Genomic DNA, 14,179 nt, shown 5'->3' with positions numbered 1-14,179 from the left:
GTGCCCAAATTAGATAAGTCGTGAGCGAGTCTTCTTTTAAACAAGCATGGTACAGTCCCTCGGCTTGTTGTAACTTAGCAGGCTATTGTGGTTTCGTTCACGTAGAACATATATCATTAATTCAAGCCGACCATTCAGCAAGTATTGAATTTGTAAGAAAAAGGCTATTTAAGCCCCCGAGGCAGGTAGAGCCTGAAAGCCTGAACTTAATTTCACCTTATGGACAAAATGGCTTCTGTTACGCTAAAGACGAAAACGAAAGCGGGTGGTAAGAGAGGAGCTGCAGCTTTAAGCAGGTTGCAACAAGCTGCTCCACAGATGGAAGGAGGTGGCTCAGCACTGCTCATTGACTCCTTATTCTGGGAACCCGTCCTGCTTTTCGTCTAGACATGCAAACCTAGGTGAAGAAACGCCTCAGTGCGAATTTAAACATAATTCAGGAAGGAGGGGTTGTGGCACATGGGTTAAATTACTATTCTCAGATGGGAAGCTTTTTGGGTTGTTTTGTTTTGTTTTGTTTTTTGAGACAGGGTTTCTCTGTGTAGCCTTGGTTGCCTTGGACTTGTTTTGTACACCAGGCTGGCCTTGAACCCACAAAGATCTGCTTGCCTCTGCATCCTGAGTGCTGGGAATAAAGGTGTATGCCACCAAGCCTGCTCCAATTTTTTTATCTGAATCTTTTATTTGGGTTCCCTTTGAGGGGGGGTGTTGTTCTTGTTTTTGTTTTTGAACAGTGTTTCTCTGTGTTACCCTGGCTATCCTGGACTCACCTTGTAGACCAGGCTGTCTTCAAACTCACAGTGATCTGTGCCTCCCAAGTGCTGGGGTTAAAAGCATGTGCCACTGCACCCAGTTTTATTTGGGTTCCTTGTGCCTCTTTCTTTTTAAATTTTTGTTTTCTTTTTGGTTTTTCAAGACAGGGTTTCTCTGTGTGATAGCCCTGGATGTCCTGGACTCACTTTGTATTCCAGGCTGGCCTCAAAGTCTGCCTCCCACGTGCTGGGATTAAAGGCGTGCACCACCTCGCCCGGCTTCTATGTGCCTCTTTCTCCCTTCTCCACTCCAGTCCCTTCAAACACCCCAGCACCCGGTAGGAGAGAAAGAAGGTTAGTGGGGAGAGGGGGTGGAGTTCTCTCTAGCTAGCTACTTCCTGCTGGGTAGGCGCCTTGGGTTCCTTGGGGCAAGTCCAATCTTAGTTTCAGGATTATCTCCAACTTCTTCTCATCAACTGCATCAATAGCAACCACAGCTTTTCTTCTTTCTCAGAGTTCCCAGTCTCTCTCCTGTCTGGCATTTATTCCCTCTCCAGAGCCCTGCTCTCGGAGCCAGCACCAGGCAAATAGTTTGCTGCTGTGGACACTCTGAATCAGCCCCATATCCCACACCTGGGATTAAAAAACAAAAAACAAAAAACAAAAAACAAACAAACAAAAAAAAAAAACCCCCACCATGTTTACATAACATAAGTCAGTTTTTAAAGACACCAAAGCTTCCACTACAGACAATGCCCTCCAAAAGATGTGTGCACTCAGATGCCCAGAACTTCTTCTCATCGTATTACCTTGCAGGAAGGAGGGGTTTTGGCAGGTGGGTTACATTACTATTCTGAGATGGGAAGGTTTTTTGGTTGGTTTGGTTTTGTTTGTTTGTTTGTTTTGTTTATTTTCTGACACAGGGTTTTTCTGTGTAACAGCTCTGTCTGTCCTGGTACTCGCTCTGTAGTCTAGGCTGGCCTCAAACTCATGGAGATCCACCTACCTCTGTGTCTCAAGTGCCGGCATTAAAGGCATGCGCCACCACCGCCCAGCCTGAAGCTTTTTGTCTATTGCCTGGTGGCCCTAATGAGTCACATTAAAGTGGAAGAAGGGAGCAGGGAGAAGGTTGAAGGTGCTTATCTGCTGGCTTTGGAGATGAGCAAAGAGGCCACAAACCACCTCGGCAAGCATGTGGGTGCTGGAAGCTGGAAAAGACAAGGGATAGACTGCCCTCTAGAGCCTCCAGGGAGAAATGCACTTCTGCTGGGTGCTCAGTGGAAACAAACCTGACCTAAGACTTGCGGAATGCCACCCATCCACTGTCTAAACCAGGATCTCTTACCTTTGCTTGGTCATCACATCTCTTTTCTCCTCCAAGGGGTCCTGTGATTACACAGATTCATCCAGATAATCCAGATGCCTACTTGACTCAGGAGACTTAACCACAGCTGCAAGATGCCCTTTACCTATTTACATAACATGCTCATGGGATCCAGGGATCGGGACAGGACATAATCTGCTGACGACATCCAGTTTGTGTGAAGCTTCAAATGGAAGGAAATGAAGGAGAGGAAACAGGAAGTGGTCACAGGTTCCTACTAGTCAAGATAAGGATTTTGGGTGTCATTCCGGGATAGTATCAGTAGGACAGTGACCTCATGGTTTACATCTTTTTTTTTTTCCCCCCTGGTTTTTCGAGACAGGGTCTCTCTGTGTAGCCTTGGCTATCCTGGACTCGCTTTGTAGACCAGGCTGGCCTCGAACTCACAGCGATCCGCCTGCCTCTGCCTCCCGAGTGCTGGGATTAAAGGCATGCGCCACCACGCCCGGCTCTCATGGTTTACATCTTACAAACAGCATTTTGGCTGGGTGCAGCGGGAGGAGGGTCAAGAGTTCACGGCCATCCTCAGTTTAATAGCAAATTCAAGCTCTGCCTGGCTACATGAGATCCTGCGTCCACAAAACCACAACTTAACTGAGGAGATGGCTCAACTGGTAAAGTGCCTGCTACGTGAGCATGACGATTGATCCTCAGAACCACAAAACCAAACTCACAAAAGCAAACTCACTTTAGCTACCTACTGGCCCCAACTCTGAACTGTTCAAAAGTAAGTTGCACTGACTGAATATTCAGTTAGTCGTCTCTGTCCGTGGCAGCTGGTTGCATGCTATCTTGTACTCAATCATGCTCAGGAATTTGCATCTGTGAGTGTAAATTAACTTTTATTGGCTGGCAAAGGGTTGGTGAGTAGATAGTCTGTGAATCCCACGTCTCTGTCACTATTGTTGAACTGTTCTGCTGGTCTAATTGCTGCCACAGAAGATGGATAATGAACACAAATGTATTTGTCCTAATAATGATGGTACGGGCAGTTTAAGTAGCATTTACATATTATCACATGTTTATATTCAAATTGATTTTTTGTTGGGTTTTGTTTGTTTGGCTTGATTTGTAGACCTGGCTGGCCTCCATCTCACAGCGATCTGCCTGCCTCTGCCTCCTGAGTGCTGGGATTAAAGGCGTGCACCACCATGCCTGGCTAGGATGGTTTTTTTTTTTTTTTTTTTTTTTTAATCAAAGTCCTATAGCAAAGTTTGGTGAAGTAGTTTACAATAACCTATTTTCTGTCTAATGAATGCCTACAAGAAAAGAGCTCATAATCTCCAAAATGATGTAAAGATAAAAGAATGTCGGGGGTGGTAGTAGTGTGCACCTTGAATCCCAGCACTTGGGAGGCAGAGGGAGGTGGATCTCTGAGTTGAGGCCAGCCTGGTCTACAGAGTGAGTTACAGCCAAGGCTACACACACACACAAAATAAATAAATAAATAAAAGAGTAAGCTGGAGACTTTGCCTCTAAATACATAATGTATTTTTTTTCTTACATCATTGCTGGTCCTTAAAGTATAGTACCATGGCCAAAAACAGTAGCAGAATTGGAAACATGCTAGAAACTTAACTCAGAGGACCTTCAGCCCAGGCCAGTAGATACTGATGACCTTTCTGAACTTATGGAAATAAACGAACATGACTTCAAAATTAATGTTTTATGTAGTGGATGTAACATGGTTTTGTTTTGATCCCAAGTGTGGGGTGTGAAACTGCCTTGTGAGATATTTGTCCACTAGAAAAGGAACTGCTTCTTGTAGGGGCATGATCTTTGTCAGTTGAAAAAACATCCAGTATGGACAGACTATGGGAGAGTATAAATAGTCCAAATAACAAAGATCAATTCCTTTTGCATCTCTTGGAATCATTTGGTTGCTCGTCACTCTACTTCGAGATGCTCCTAGAGAGAAACACTCCAGAAAATGCTTAGAGGAACTGGCTGCTGCAGTTGCGGTCGCTTTTGCTAAATTCCTGGTTTGCTGTTCAATGGGTCTGCTGGAATCCTGTTGACAGAGTGGAATCTCTCTAAGGAACTGAGTCTAAAAAGATCTACTTCCATTGTCCCTATCTTAGCCCTTTCTCTCTCCTATCTAGGGTAGTTGGGTTGGAAGGGAGATAGAGGCATTAAAGAATCCCAAATAAAGTAGGCTTTTAAAAAGATCAAAGCCGAGCTGGGCATGGTGGCACACTCAGGAGGCAGAGGCAGGTGGAGTGCTGTGAGTTTGAGGCCAGCCTGGTGTACAAAGTGAGTCTAGGACAGCCAGGGCAACACAGAGAAACCTATCTTGGAAAAAAAAAAAGATAAAAGGCTACAGTCTTATGTATAGATATTTACCAATGATTACAAAGTACCAGTAATGTCTCTGATAGCAGAGAATGGGACACCGAGATTTCCAGGAACCACTACCAACAATTTTGTCAAGCTAGGCATGTGTTCCAGGCCTGCAGTACCAACACTCTGGATGCAGAAGGGTCCAAAGATTAAAGGCATCCTTGGCTACATAGCAAGGTAGAGGTCAGCCTATGCTACATGAGACAATTGTCAAGGCAAAGTAGTCAAATAGCACCATATAGTACAATTCAGAAGAAGTAGTTAAGTTCCCCCGCCCCTTGCCTTTTTTTTTTTTTTTTTGAGACAGGTTTCCTGGAACTTGTTCTGTAGATCAGGCTGGCCTCGAACTCACAGAGCTACCTGCCGCTGCCCTTGAGTGCTAAGATTAAAGTCATGCACCAACATCACCTGGCTTAAGTTTTCCTTTCATGTTTATTTTTATTTTTTATTTTAAATTAAATTAAATTTAATTTTTTTGGTTTTTCAAGACATAGCCTTGGCTGTCCTGGACTCACTTTGTAGACCAGGCTGGCCTCGAACTCACAGCAATCCGCCTGCCTCTGCCTCCTGAGTGCTGGGATTAAAGGCGTACGCCACCACCGCCCAGCCCTGTTTATTTTTAATTATTAATAATTAATTCCTGTTTAATGATGTGTATCTGTGTGTGCACATGTCCACGTGTGGTTGGAGGTATTTCGATAGGCCAGAGGCATCAGATTCCTCTGGAGCTGGGGTTACAAGCAGTTGTGATGTTTGTGCTGGCCTCTGAGAGAACAGTATGTGTTCTTGATCGCTGAGCCTTCTCTCTAAGCCCCTAAGGTTTCTTACTATGGCCACTTGGAGATTGTCAGATAAGAGAGCCAAGAACAGAATCCAATGAGGTATGGAAATGGAGGCTGATTGTGCAGGAAAAAAACAAAACACCAACGGAGTGAAGATGTTGAAAGAAGAAAGCGGTAACAACAGTGGCAACCCATGACAACAGATCTATATGACAACTGGTGCTGTCTACAGAACGTTGTGACTGGAGGTCCCGCCTAATCTCTCAAAGAGCCAAAGATGGCAAAGTGGATACAGCGTGTAGAGAACCCTAGGCTGCCTTTGCCTCCTAAGTGCTGGGACTAAAGGCATGAGCCGCCGCCGCCGCCACTACCAGAGGTAGGGACAAGAAAGGTTTTGTCCCTTCCAGGTGGAGGATCTCACCTGAAGCTCATCACCGGTGGCTTACCAGCAACTGCCACCTACCGGCTCATCTGTGCAGATTTAGACTTAATTGCTCTGGAGTTTGGCCAGAGATGTTTAAAGAGCTCCCAAGTGATTTTTAGCATGTAGTTAACATTGAGAACCATTGCCACACACAGCAAAAAACAAAACAAAACAAAACAAAAAACCCAGAACAACCTGATGCAAGACTTCATAGCTCTAGCTAAGACCTCAAATAGGTTTAAGAGATCAGGGTTAAGAGCACTCGCTGTGCTTGCAGAGGACCAGGTTTCGGGGTCCCTCCAACCTACATGTAAACTCAAGACCAGTTCTAGAGGGTCCCAGGCCCTGGGTGTGGTGCACTAACACGCTGGCAAAATACTCGCATACATAAAATAAAAATAGATCTTAAAGAAAATTTAAAAGAAAGGCTAAGGTTTCCAGCAAACTTGATCACCGCTTGAGTTAGAAAACAGTCTGCTCTGAGGCAGGGTCTCAGGTAACCCAGGCTGGCCTCAAACTCACTAAGTTGAGGAGGACGAACTGAACCTCCTCCTGCCTCCATCTCTCAAACTCTGAGATTACAGGCACCAGGCCCGGTTTATGGAGCTTTGGAGATCAAACCTAGTACTCCATTGCATGCTTGGCAACAGTCTCCTAAACCGAGCCTCCTCCTGGAGCTGGCAAATCAAAGTTCCCCAGGGATGGACGTGCACACGTAAAGTAAAGGCGCTCCTCCGCCCTTTTCGCTCTCCAGCTTAGTAGCTGCCGTGGCGCCAGCGTCAGCGCGCATGCGCAGACCGACCGGGCGCGAGCCTGCGGTCCGCGCGCGCTCCCGCGGTTCCTCTCCCTACCGTGGCCGCGGCGCGGGAAGGGCAGCGACCGGCCGCGATGGCTGACGAGATTGCCAAGGCTCAAGTGGCCCAGCCCGGCGGCGACACGATCTTCGGCAAGATCATCCGCAAAGAAATCCCCGCCAAGATCATCTTCGAGGACGACCGGGTAGGCTTGCGGCCGGGCGACACGCCCGCGTTCCCCAAGGAGCGGCGGGCCTGAGGCGACGCGCGGCCCGGCTGGCCTGGCCCTGCGCCCGCGTGGCCCTGCGGCGTGTGCCTGCGCTCGGGTTACGCGTTATCGGCCGCTCGGCCCGCCGCGTGTCGCGGCCCGGGTGATGTGATGCGGACGGGAGACGGCTCTCCGGGGGGGACCCCCTATGAGCTGCAGACCCTTGGGGTGACGCCCTCCGGGGCCCTGCGGCCGCCACCCACATCGCAGGTGTCAATCTGGCCCGCGAGAAACCCGATCTCGCCCCCGGCGCAATCTCCTCCGCGATCTCCCGCTCGCAGCGGTCCCCGCAATGCGAGGTGACCAGGTTTTCGAGGTCCTTTCCCTCCGTTCCCGCTGCAGAGGTTGCCCCCTGGGCATTGGGATCAGCCCGCCCTTTAACCGTTTAAAAAAAAAACCAAAAACTAGATTGTAAAAGGTATATATTACAGACACACATGTATACCGGCTTCACGTACCCCAGGCTGACCCCTAATTCGCTGAGTAACTAACTGGGACTGAACTTGAACCCTTGATCCTTCCCGTCTCCACTTCCCAGATGCTGGGATTTGCAGACGACCCACTAGGCCCTGCTGAACAGGAAAACATGTTTTTTTTCCCCTCTCCTGTGATAGATGAAATCGCAGTCCACACTGAAGACCAATTTTGTAAATTATTTCCTAGATCTCACATACAGCAGGGTGTGGAGCTTGGCTCATTGACTAGAAAGTTTAGTACGAGGTTTGTTCAATTCAAGAAATATGAAATATGAGAAAACATTAATGCTACTGGTAATGTTAACATAGACATGAAATACCCCAAATTTAATTAGGTTCCTTGAGGTGGGTTTTATTTAAATTGCCTGTGTTTGTCATTAGATGGGGCAAGTTCCTTTGTCTTAGAAAAAGCCCCTTTTCACTTAAAAAGTTTGCAGTTGTAGCATGTCCTGTAATCCCAGCATGCAAAAGGCTGAGCCAGTAGTTAGAGGCCAGCCTGTGTTATAAGTAAGACCCTGTCTCAAAAACAAAGCAAAACAGAACAGAAAAGGCCTTAAACACAAAACCACCCTGTCATCTTGCATGCAGAAAGTGGAGACAAGAGAATCAGTTCTGCCCAACCTGGTCTACATGGAGACCCCACCTTAAACACACACACACACACACACACAAAACCGTAGTTTGCAGATGTTTTAATAAATTGTCTTTGAAATAATAACTCAACTTCAGTATAACTGGCTGAAGCATTCTAAATGACACAGCATTTTATGGAGTACATCAATTAAAATTATTCCCTAGCCAAATAAGTGTGGCTGGGTTCTGTTAGGAAGAGAGCAAGTACCTGCGAAGTAAAACAACAAAACAGGAAGTTGTGCAATCAGGACTCTGGCCCAGAAGTGCTCTGGAGGGGGAAGGGAAGCAGGTTTGTTTCTAATCTTATAAAGATGGAGGTTGAGGAGATGGTTCAGTGGCTAGGAGTGCTCATAAGGATCTGAGTTCAAATCCCCCTCACTCATGTAAAAAACTGGGCATAGCTGCATGTGCCTGTGACTCTTAGCAGTTTGGAGGCAGAGGCTGGCCAGCCAGCCTAGTCAAAACATTACCAAAGCACTAAGTTCAGTGAGAGAGAGAGACCCTGTCTCTAGGCAATAAGATGCAGAGCAATACAATGGGGTTGCATGCATAGGCTGCACATCTGCACAGTTGTGTGTACAACACATATACACAAAAAAAAATGAAAGAAATTATTGGTTTTTGTTTTTTGTTTTTCCCCAGAGCTGAGGACCAAACTCAGCGCCTTGCACTTGCGAGGCGAGCACTCTACCACTGAGCTAAATCCAGGCGTCAAAAAGAAATTATTATTAATAAGGACAAATTTGTAGCATTTCTAGTTGAGGAATGTATGTCGAAAAATTAGAGAAAAGTTGGGGTTAAGAGGATTTGGAAACTTTGTTTTTGTTTTTGGAGAAAGGGTTTTTCTGTGAAGCTTTGGCTGTCCTGGAACTCCTTTTGTAGACCAGGCTGGCCTCAAACTCACAGCAATCTTTGTGCCTCTGCTTCCCGGGTGCTGGGATTAAAAGCCTGTGCTGCTGTGGTGGTAGCAGCCACTGACACCTCTGCCTGGCTAAAAAATAACATTTAATTGGGAGCTTGCTTACAGTTTCAGAGGTTTAGTCCATTATTATCATGTATGGGAGCATGGAGGGGGGGGGAATCTCAGACTGAGCATTCAAATATATGAGCCTGTGGGTGTTAGGTCCTGCTGTAGGGCATGGCTGGCATGCCCAGCCCTCTACCTAGGGGAGGGGCTGCCCCTCTCCCAGAGACTCATTATATAGACCAGACATTTTGGTTTCACTGCCCCTTTTGCCCCCCCCTTGCCCATTTCCCACCTCCCTGCCCTCCTTTCTCACCCCCACGCTGCGTCCAATAAATCTATATTTACGTATTATACCTTCCTTGCCATTAGTTCATTCTGATTATTTAATCAATCAGTTCTTATTCAAACTACACACATTGTCACAGATTCAGTGTCACTGCCCCAAAATGGTTGTGTCTGATACGTCAATCTAAATCATATTATTCTGTGGTAGTCATCTACCTCACCCTTTACTTTTATAACATGTCAGACCGTTTAATAATTATATCACTGTTGAAAGTCCATCCTCTAGCTGGGCGGTGGTGGCGCACGCCTTTAATCCCAGTACTTGGGAAGCAGAGGCCACAGCAGAGGCAGGTGGATTGCTGTGAGTTCAACGCCAGCCTGGTCTACAAAGCGAGTCCAGGACAGCCAAGGCTACACAGAGAAACCCTGTCTCGAGAAAAAAAAGAAAAAAGAAAGTCCATCTTCTCCAAGACTCTAAAGTCACATGAATAGCATCATGATACCATGTGCGCGGTGTACAATTCTGTTTTTTTAGCATCTAGTTCAGTGCCTCCCATTCAGATAATGCTCAATACTTGTCAATGAGTATGTTTTAGCCTGGCAGGTGATACACTAAAGCTTCTGTTTTTTTTCCCCTAGTGTCTTGCTTTTCATGACATTTCCCCTCAAGCACCAACACACTTTCTGGTGATACCCAAGAAGCATATAGCCCAGATTTCTGTAGCCGAAGATGATGATGAAAGTGTAAGTAAATTTCTAACGTGTTTTACGTCATTGATGGTTGTTGTTCTTTTTGGGTTTTTGACACAGGATCTCTGCGTAGCCTTGGGTGTCCTGGAACTCAACAGAGACTGGCCTGCCTCTGCCTCCCAAGTGCTGGCGTTAAAGGCGGGCTCCACCATGCTCCTCTTGACTGCTTGCTAGTGATGGCCAGAGTGTGTATTTCCTATGTTTAAGAAACTGTTTTTTCTTTCCCAGCTTCTAGGACATTTAATGATTGTTGGCAAGAAATGTGCTGCAGACCTGGGCCTGAAGCGGGGCTATCGGATGGTGGTGAACGAAGGTGCAGACGGGGGGCAGTCCGTCTACCATATTCACCTTCATGTTCTTGGGGGTCGGCAAATGAGCTGGCCTCCCGGTTAAGCAGGTTAGGGATAATTTTCCCTTTAGATAGTAAATCAGTTGCTAAGCTCCAGTATGCTAAATGGCACACCTAGTTTTGCCTGTGTATGGAGAAATCGAAGAGAACATTTAAAATTCTGTGCCTAATAAAAGACATTGCTGCATGCCTCTGAGTGGGGTTTTCATTCTGAAAGGGTGTACAATGGAGTGATGAGAGTAGGGTCATCATAGCGGTCTCTCATATGCACGTTGCCGGAGATCAGATCAGACTCGGGGCCTCAGCAAGCTAAGATAGGCCCACAGCACTCAGGAGACAGAGGCAGGTGGATCTCTGGGAGGTCCAGTCCAGGCTGGTCTGCATTGGAACACTCTGCTAGAGTAGTGACTGGGGTTTGATAAATTATAAAAGTTTCAAAGCTGGCCATGGTGGCTTACACCTGTAATCCCAGCACTCAGGAGGCGGAAGCAGATGGTTCTCTGTGAGTTCAAAGCCAGCCTGGTCTACAAAGCGAGTCCAGGACAGCCAAGGCTACCCAGAGAAACCCTGTCTTAAAAAACAAAAACAACAGCGAAAAAAGAGTAGCAAGTGTTTTCTCCCACCAAGCCATCACTTGTCCTTGGCAGAGTATTTTAATGCAGCTTAGGAAAGAAACTAACAGTTCTGCTGCAAATGGGGCGTCCGCCTAGAGTGGCATCAATGTGAGGGGCACTTGCAGCTTCTCAGCACCCCTCCTGTTTGAGAGACTCCTTGCCCCCAAAAGAAGCTGAGCTAAAGAGACCAACGAGAATTGTTGCTACTCTGCTCAGCTGGGATGCAAGCCCTTGACTTAGGCTCTGCCCATCAGATGCACTTATCTGGGATTTTCAATCTGAAACTAATGACATAGGAACAAGGACAGTGGACACTTCATTCAGGTGTCCGTGGCAGCAGCCTCAAGTTGGCAGGCACAATGATGTCTGTGTTGCCAAGCCTTGGATCCAGTGTTGACTGCCAGGGACAGACAACAGTCCAGGCTGGTTCCTGTGTCCAGTAGCAGCGAGGTGTCCTACACACTGGCTCCCTGGCTCTGCTTTGATGCCAGCTTTTCTGCATTAACTTGTCTTTATTCCTGCGTATTCCCTGAACTAACCTAAGGTAAGTGACAGAATTTAATGGAATCCTGTTCTGACCCTCACTGAAAAGCGAGATGGACTGGTGAAGAGTGGAGACTGGCTAATTGTACGAGTTTGGGATGAAGGCAAGGAGAATCAGTGAACATTAAGAACCTGTGAAAAGTAGCAAACAAGTGGAGTAAATCACTTGTGTATTGATGTGCCAATTAATGGCATGGTTGCAGCTTCCAAATGCAGTTACTATAGGCTTATATGAAGGATACTCCAAGATAAAAAACTGGGAGCCTTCTGACTGCTCTTTCATTTTTTCAGAAAGCATCCCACTATGTAGCCCTAAGCTGCCCTGTGTAGATCAGGCTGGCCTCAAATTCACAAATAATGCCTCCTGAATGCCGGTGTTAAAGGCGTACACCATCACGCCAGGCCTGACTGCTTTTTTATTGTTCAGGTTGTGTGTACACATGTGGTATATGTGCTTGCGTGTGTATGGTGGGGTGCAGGCACGTGTGTACAGGCATGGAGGCCAGAGGCAGGCAGCAGATAACCTGCTCTATCACTCTGCCTATTGAGACAGGACCCCTCTCAACCTGGAGCTAGGTGTAAGCCCAGCAAGGCCCCGAGAGCCTCTTGTCTCTGCCGTTCTCAGCTCTGGAGTTACAAGCACAAGAGGCCACACCAGGTCTTACCTGAGTACTAGGGATTTAAACACAAACATGATCATGCAACAAGTGCTCTAACCCACTGAGCCATCTTTCCAGCCCCCTTACATTGTTTTCCCACTGTGTAACTCAGGCTAGTCTTGAGGATCTTGTCTCTGACTCTGTAGTGTTGGGATTATAAACATGCACTTATATACACAGCTTTTATTTATTTATTTATTGCTGAAATCGGTTTTTTGTGACAGGGTCTCATGTAGCCCAGGCTGGGCACACACTTGCTATGTAGCTAAGGGTGATCCTTCTGTCTCCACTTCCTAAGAGCAGGGATTAGATGCATCACCATGCACTATGCTGGAGAATTTGGCTGACAGACCATACCTCCCAACCTACTGAACCTCTCTTGTCAGCTGGAGCTGGGTCCTCCTGGGTGTAGAGGGAGGGAAGGAGACAGACAGACAGACAGACAGACACACACACACACACAGTCCTCTCTCTGTGTGGTAAGCATGTGTATGTTCACATGTGTATGCATGCATGTGGAGGTCTGAGGTTCGTGTTAGGAACTTGGTTTTGTGGGAGCTGCTTCCTCCAACCCCCGACATTTATGTGGGTTCAAAGAATCCAAAGGAGCCCTCTTGTCTGATAAACTGATGAGCACTGCCATCTTTAGCTGCTGAGGCATCTCCATACCCCAGGGGATGGCTGATTGTTTACAGACCCATTCTCAAAATTTCACTTCTGCACTGTAGCTGTTCTGTAAATGGAGTAGACAGAGTCGGCTGGCGCCTGGCTTCCTCCAGGCATGTCTTGCGTTTCTTTCTCTCTTCTCCCCACCCACCATTGTGTATCAGGAGATCCCAGCCCCCTACTGCATCTCATGCCTGCACATCTCTATTTTCAGCACTTTGGAGGCTGAGGCAGAAGGATTAAAGAGTTCTAGGCCATGCTGGGCGCAGTGTCACACACCTTTAATCCCAGCACTTGGGAGGCAGAGACAGGCAGATCTTTGTGAGTTCGAAACCAGCCTGGGTCTACAAACCAAGTCCAAGGCAGCCAAGGCTACACAGAGAAAAACCCTGTCTCGGAAAAAAAAAATTCTATTCTAGGCCATATGGAGATGCTGTCTCTGAGATGAAGGGGAAGGAGGAAAGAATAAAAATACAATACACGGTCTAGAGAGGCTGTTCAACAGTTAAGAGAAATGGCTGCTCTTGCCGAGGACCCAGGTTCAGCCCCTAGCACCCACATAGCAGCTCATAACTGTCAGTAATTCCGGTTCTAACAGATGGTGACTTCTAGCTTCCATGGTACCAGCACTCACAGTATACAGACCCACATGCAGGTAAAATCTCATATACATTTAAAAAACAAAACCCCAAAAACAAAACAAAACCTCCAAAAATTCTAAAAATGTTTACAAAGCCAGGTGACGGTGACAATGGCACCCCTTTAATCCCAGCACTCAGGAGGCAGAGAGGCAGGAGGATTGATGTGATTTCCAGCCCAGCCTGGTCTACAAAGTGAGTTTCAGGACAGCCAAAGCTATTACACAGAGAAACCCTGTTTGGGAGTAGGAGGGAGCAAACAAAACTGTTACGTTTCAAACTGGTAGGTTCATTTAAGTGCAAATAAATCACAAATTATAGAACGTAAGTGGCCTATGTGTCTAAAAAAAACAATCAGCAGCTGGGAGTGGTGGCAAATGCCTTTAGTCCCAGCACTTGGGAGGCAGAGATAGGTGGATATCTGTGAGTTTGAGGCCAACCTGGTTTACAAAGTGAGTAACCAAAAAAACCCAAAAGCCCACAACAACAAAACAAAACAATAAGATTAGGCATTCAGTAACCACATGGCAAACTGACTCAACACATAAGCACATCTATTTGTAAGTATAAAATTAAGAGAAATAAGCTAGGCGTGGTGTTGAACACCTTTAGTCCCAGCACTTGGGAGGCAGAGGCAGGTGGATCCCTGTGTGTTCGAGGCCAGCCTGGTCTACAAAGCAAGTCCAGGACAGCCAAGGCTACACAGAAGGGGAAAAAAGTAGTATTGACTGGCTGGCAGAGAAATTGGAGCCCTCATAACCGTTGATGGGGTTGGAAATGGCTCAGCTTCTTGGTAAAATAGTTTAGCAGTTGTTAAAACACAAGCTGGTTATGGTGGCTGTAATCGTAGCAGTT

At 46.7% G+C, this 14,179-nt stretch overlaps 1 protein-coding gene across 1 annotated transcript; it reads left to right on the top strand.

Moving 5' to 3' along the window:
* The first annotated feature begins 6,463 nt into the window (after positions 1 to 6,463).
* On the top strand, positions 6,464 to 10,391 carry HINT1 (histidine triad nucleotide binding protein 1). The gene is made up of 3 exons (XM_084762378.1): positions 6,464 to 6,681; positions 9,745 to 9,849; positions 10,084 to 10,391. Exons 1-3 carry the CDS (start codon positions 6,571 to 6,573, stop codon positions 10,246 to 10,248), a joined length of 381 nt encoding a protein of 126 aa, XP_084618504.1. The 5' UTR covers positions 6,464 to 6,570; the 3' UTR covers positions 10,249 to 10,391.
* The last annotated feature ends 3,788 nt before the right edge of the window (positions 10,392 to 14,179 follow it).

The sequence above is a fragment of the Acomys minous genome, assembly GCF_964271855.1.
Source record: "Acomys minous genome assembly, chromosome: 16".
NCBI classification, from domain to species: domain Eukaryota; kingdom Metazoa; phylum Chordata; class Mammalia; order Rodentia; family Muridae; genus Acomys; species Acomys minous.
The sequence above is the reverse complement of the archived record's forward strand: the minus strand, read 5'-3'. Positions and strand labels throughout refer to the sequence as shown.

What these genes read in the sequence shown, in the direction of transcription:
- HINT1 (XM_084762378.1), top strand. Translation starts at nt 6,571, where the DNA reads ATGGCTGACGAGATTGCCAAGGCTCAAGTGGCCCAGCCCGGCGGCGAC. An exon ending in TCATCTTCGAGGACGACCGG is followed by an intron (nt 6,682 to 9,744) that starts GTAGGCTTGCGG and finishes TTTTTCCCCTAG; the next exon opens with TGTCTTGCTTTTCATGACAT. An exon ending in CCGAAGATGATGATGAAAGT is followed by an intron (nt 9,850 to 10,083) that starts GTAAGTAAATTT and finishes TTTCTTTCCCAG; the next exon opens with CTTCTAGGACATTTAATGAT.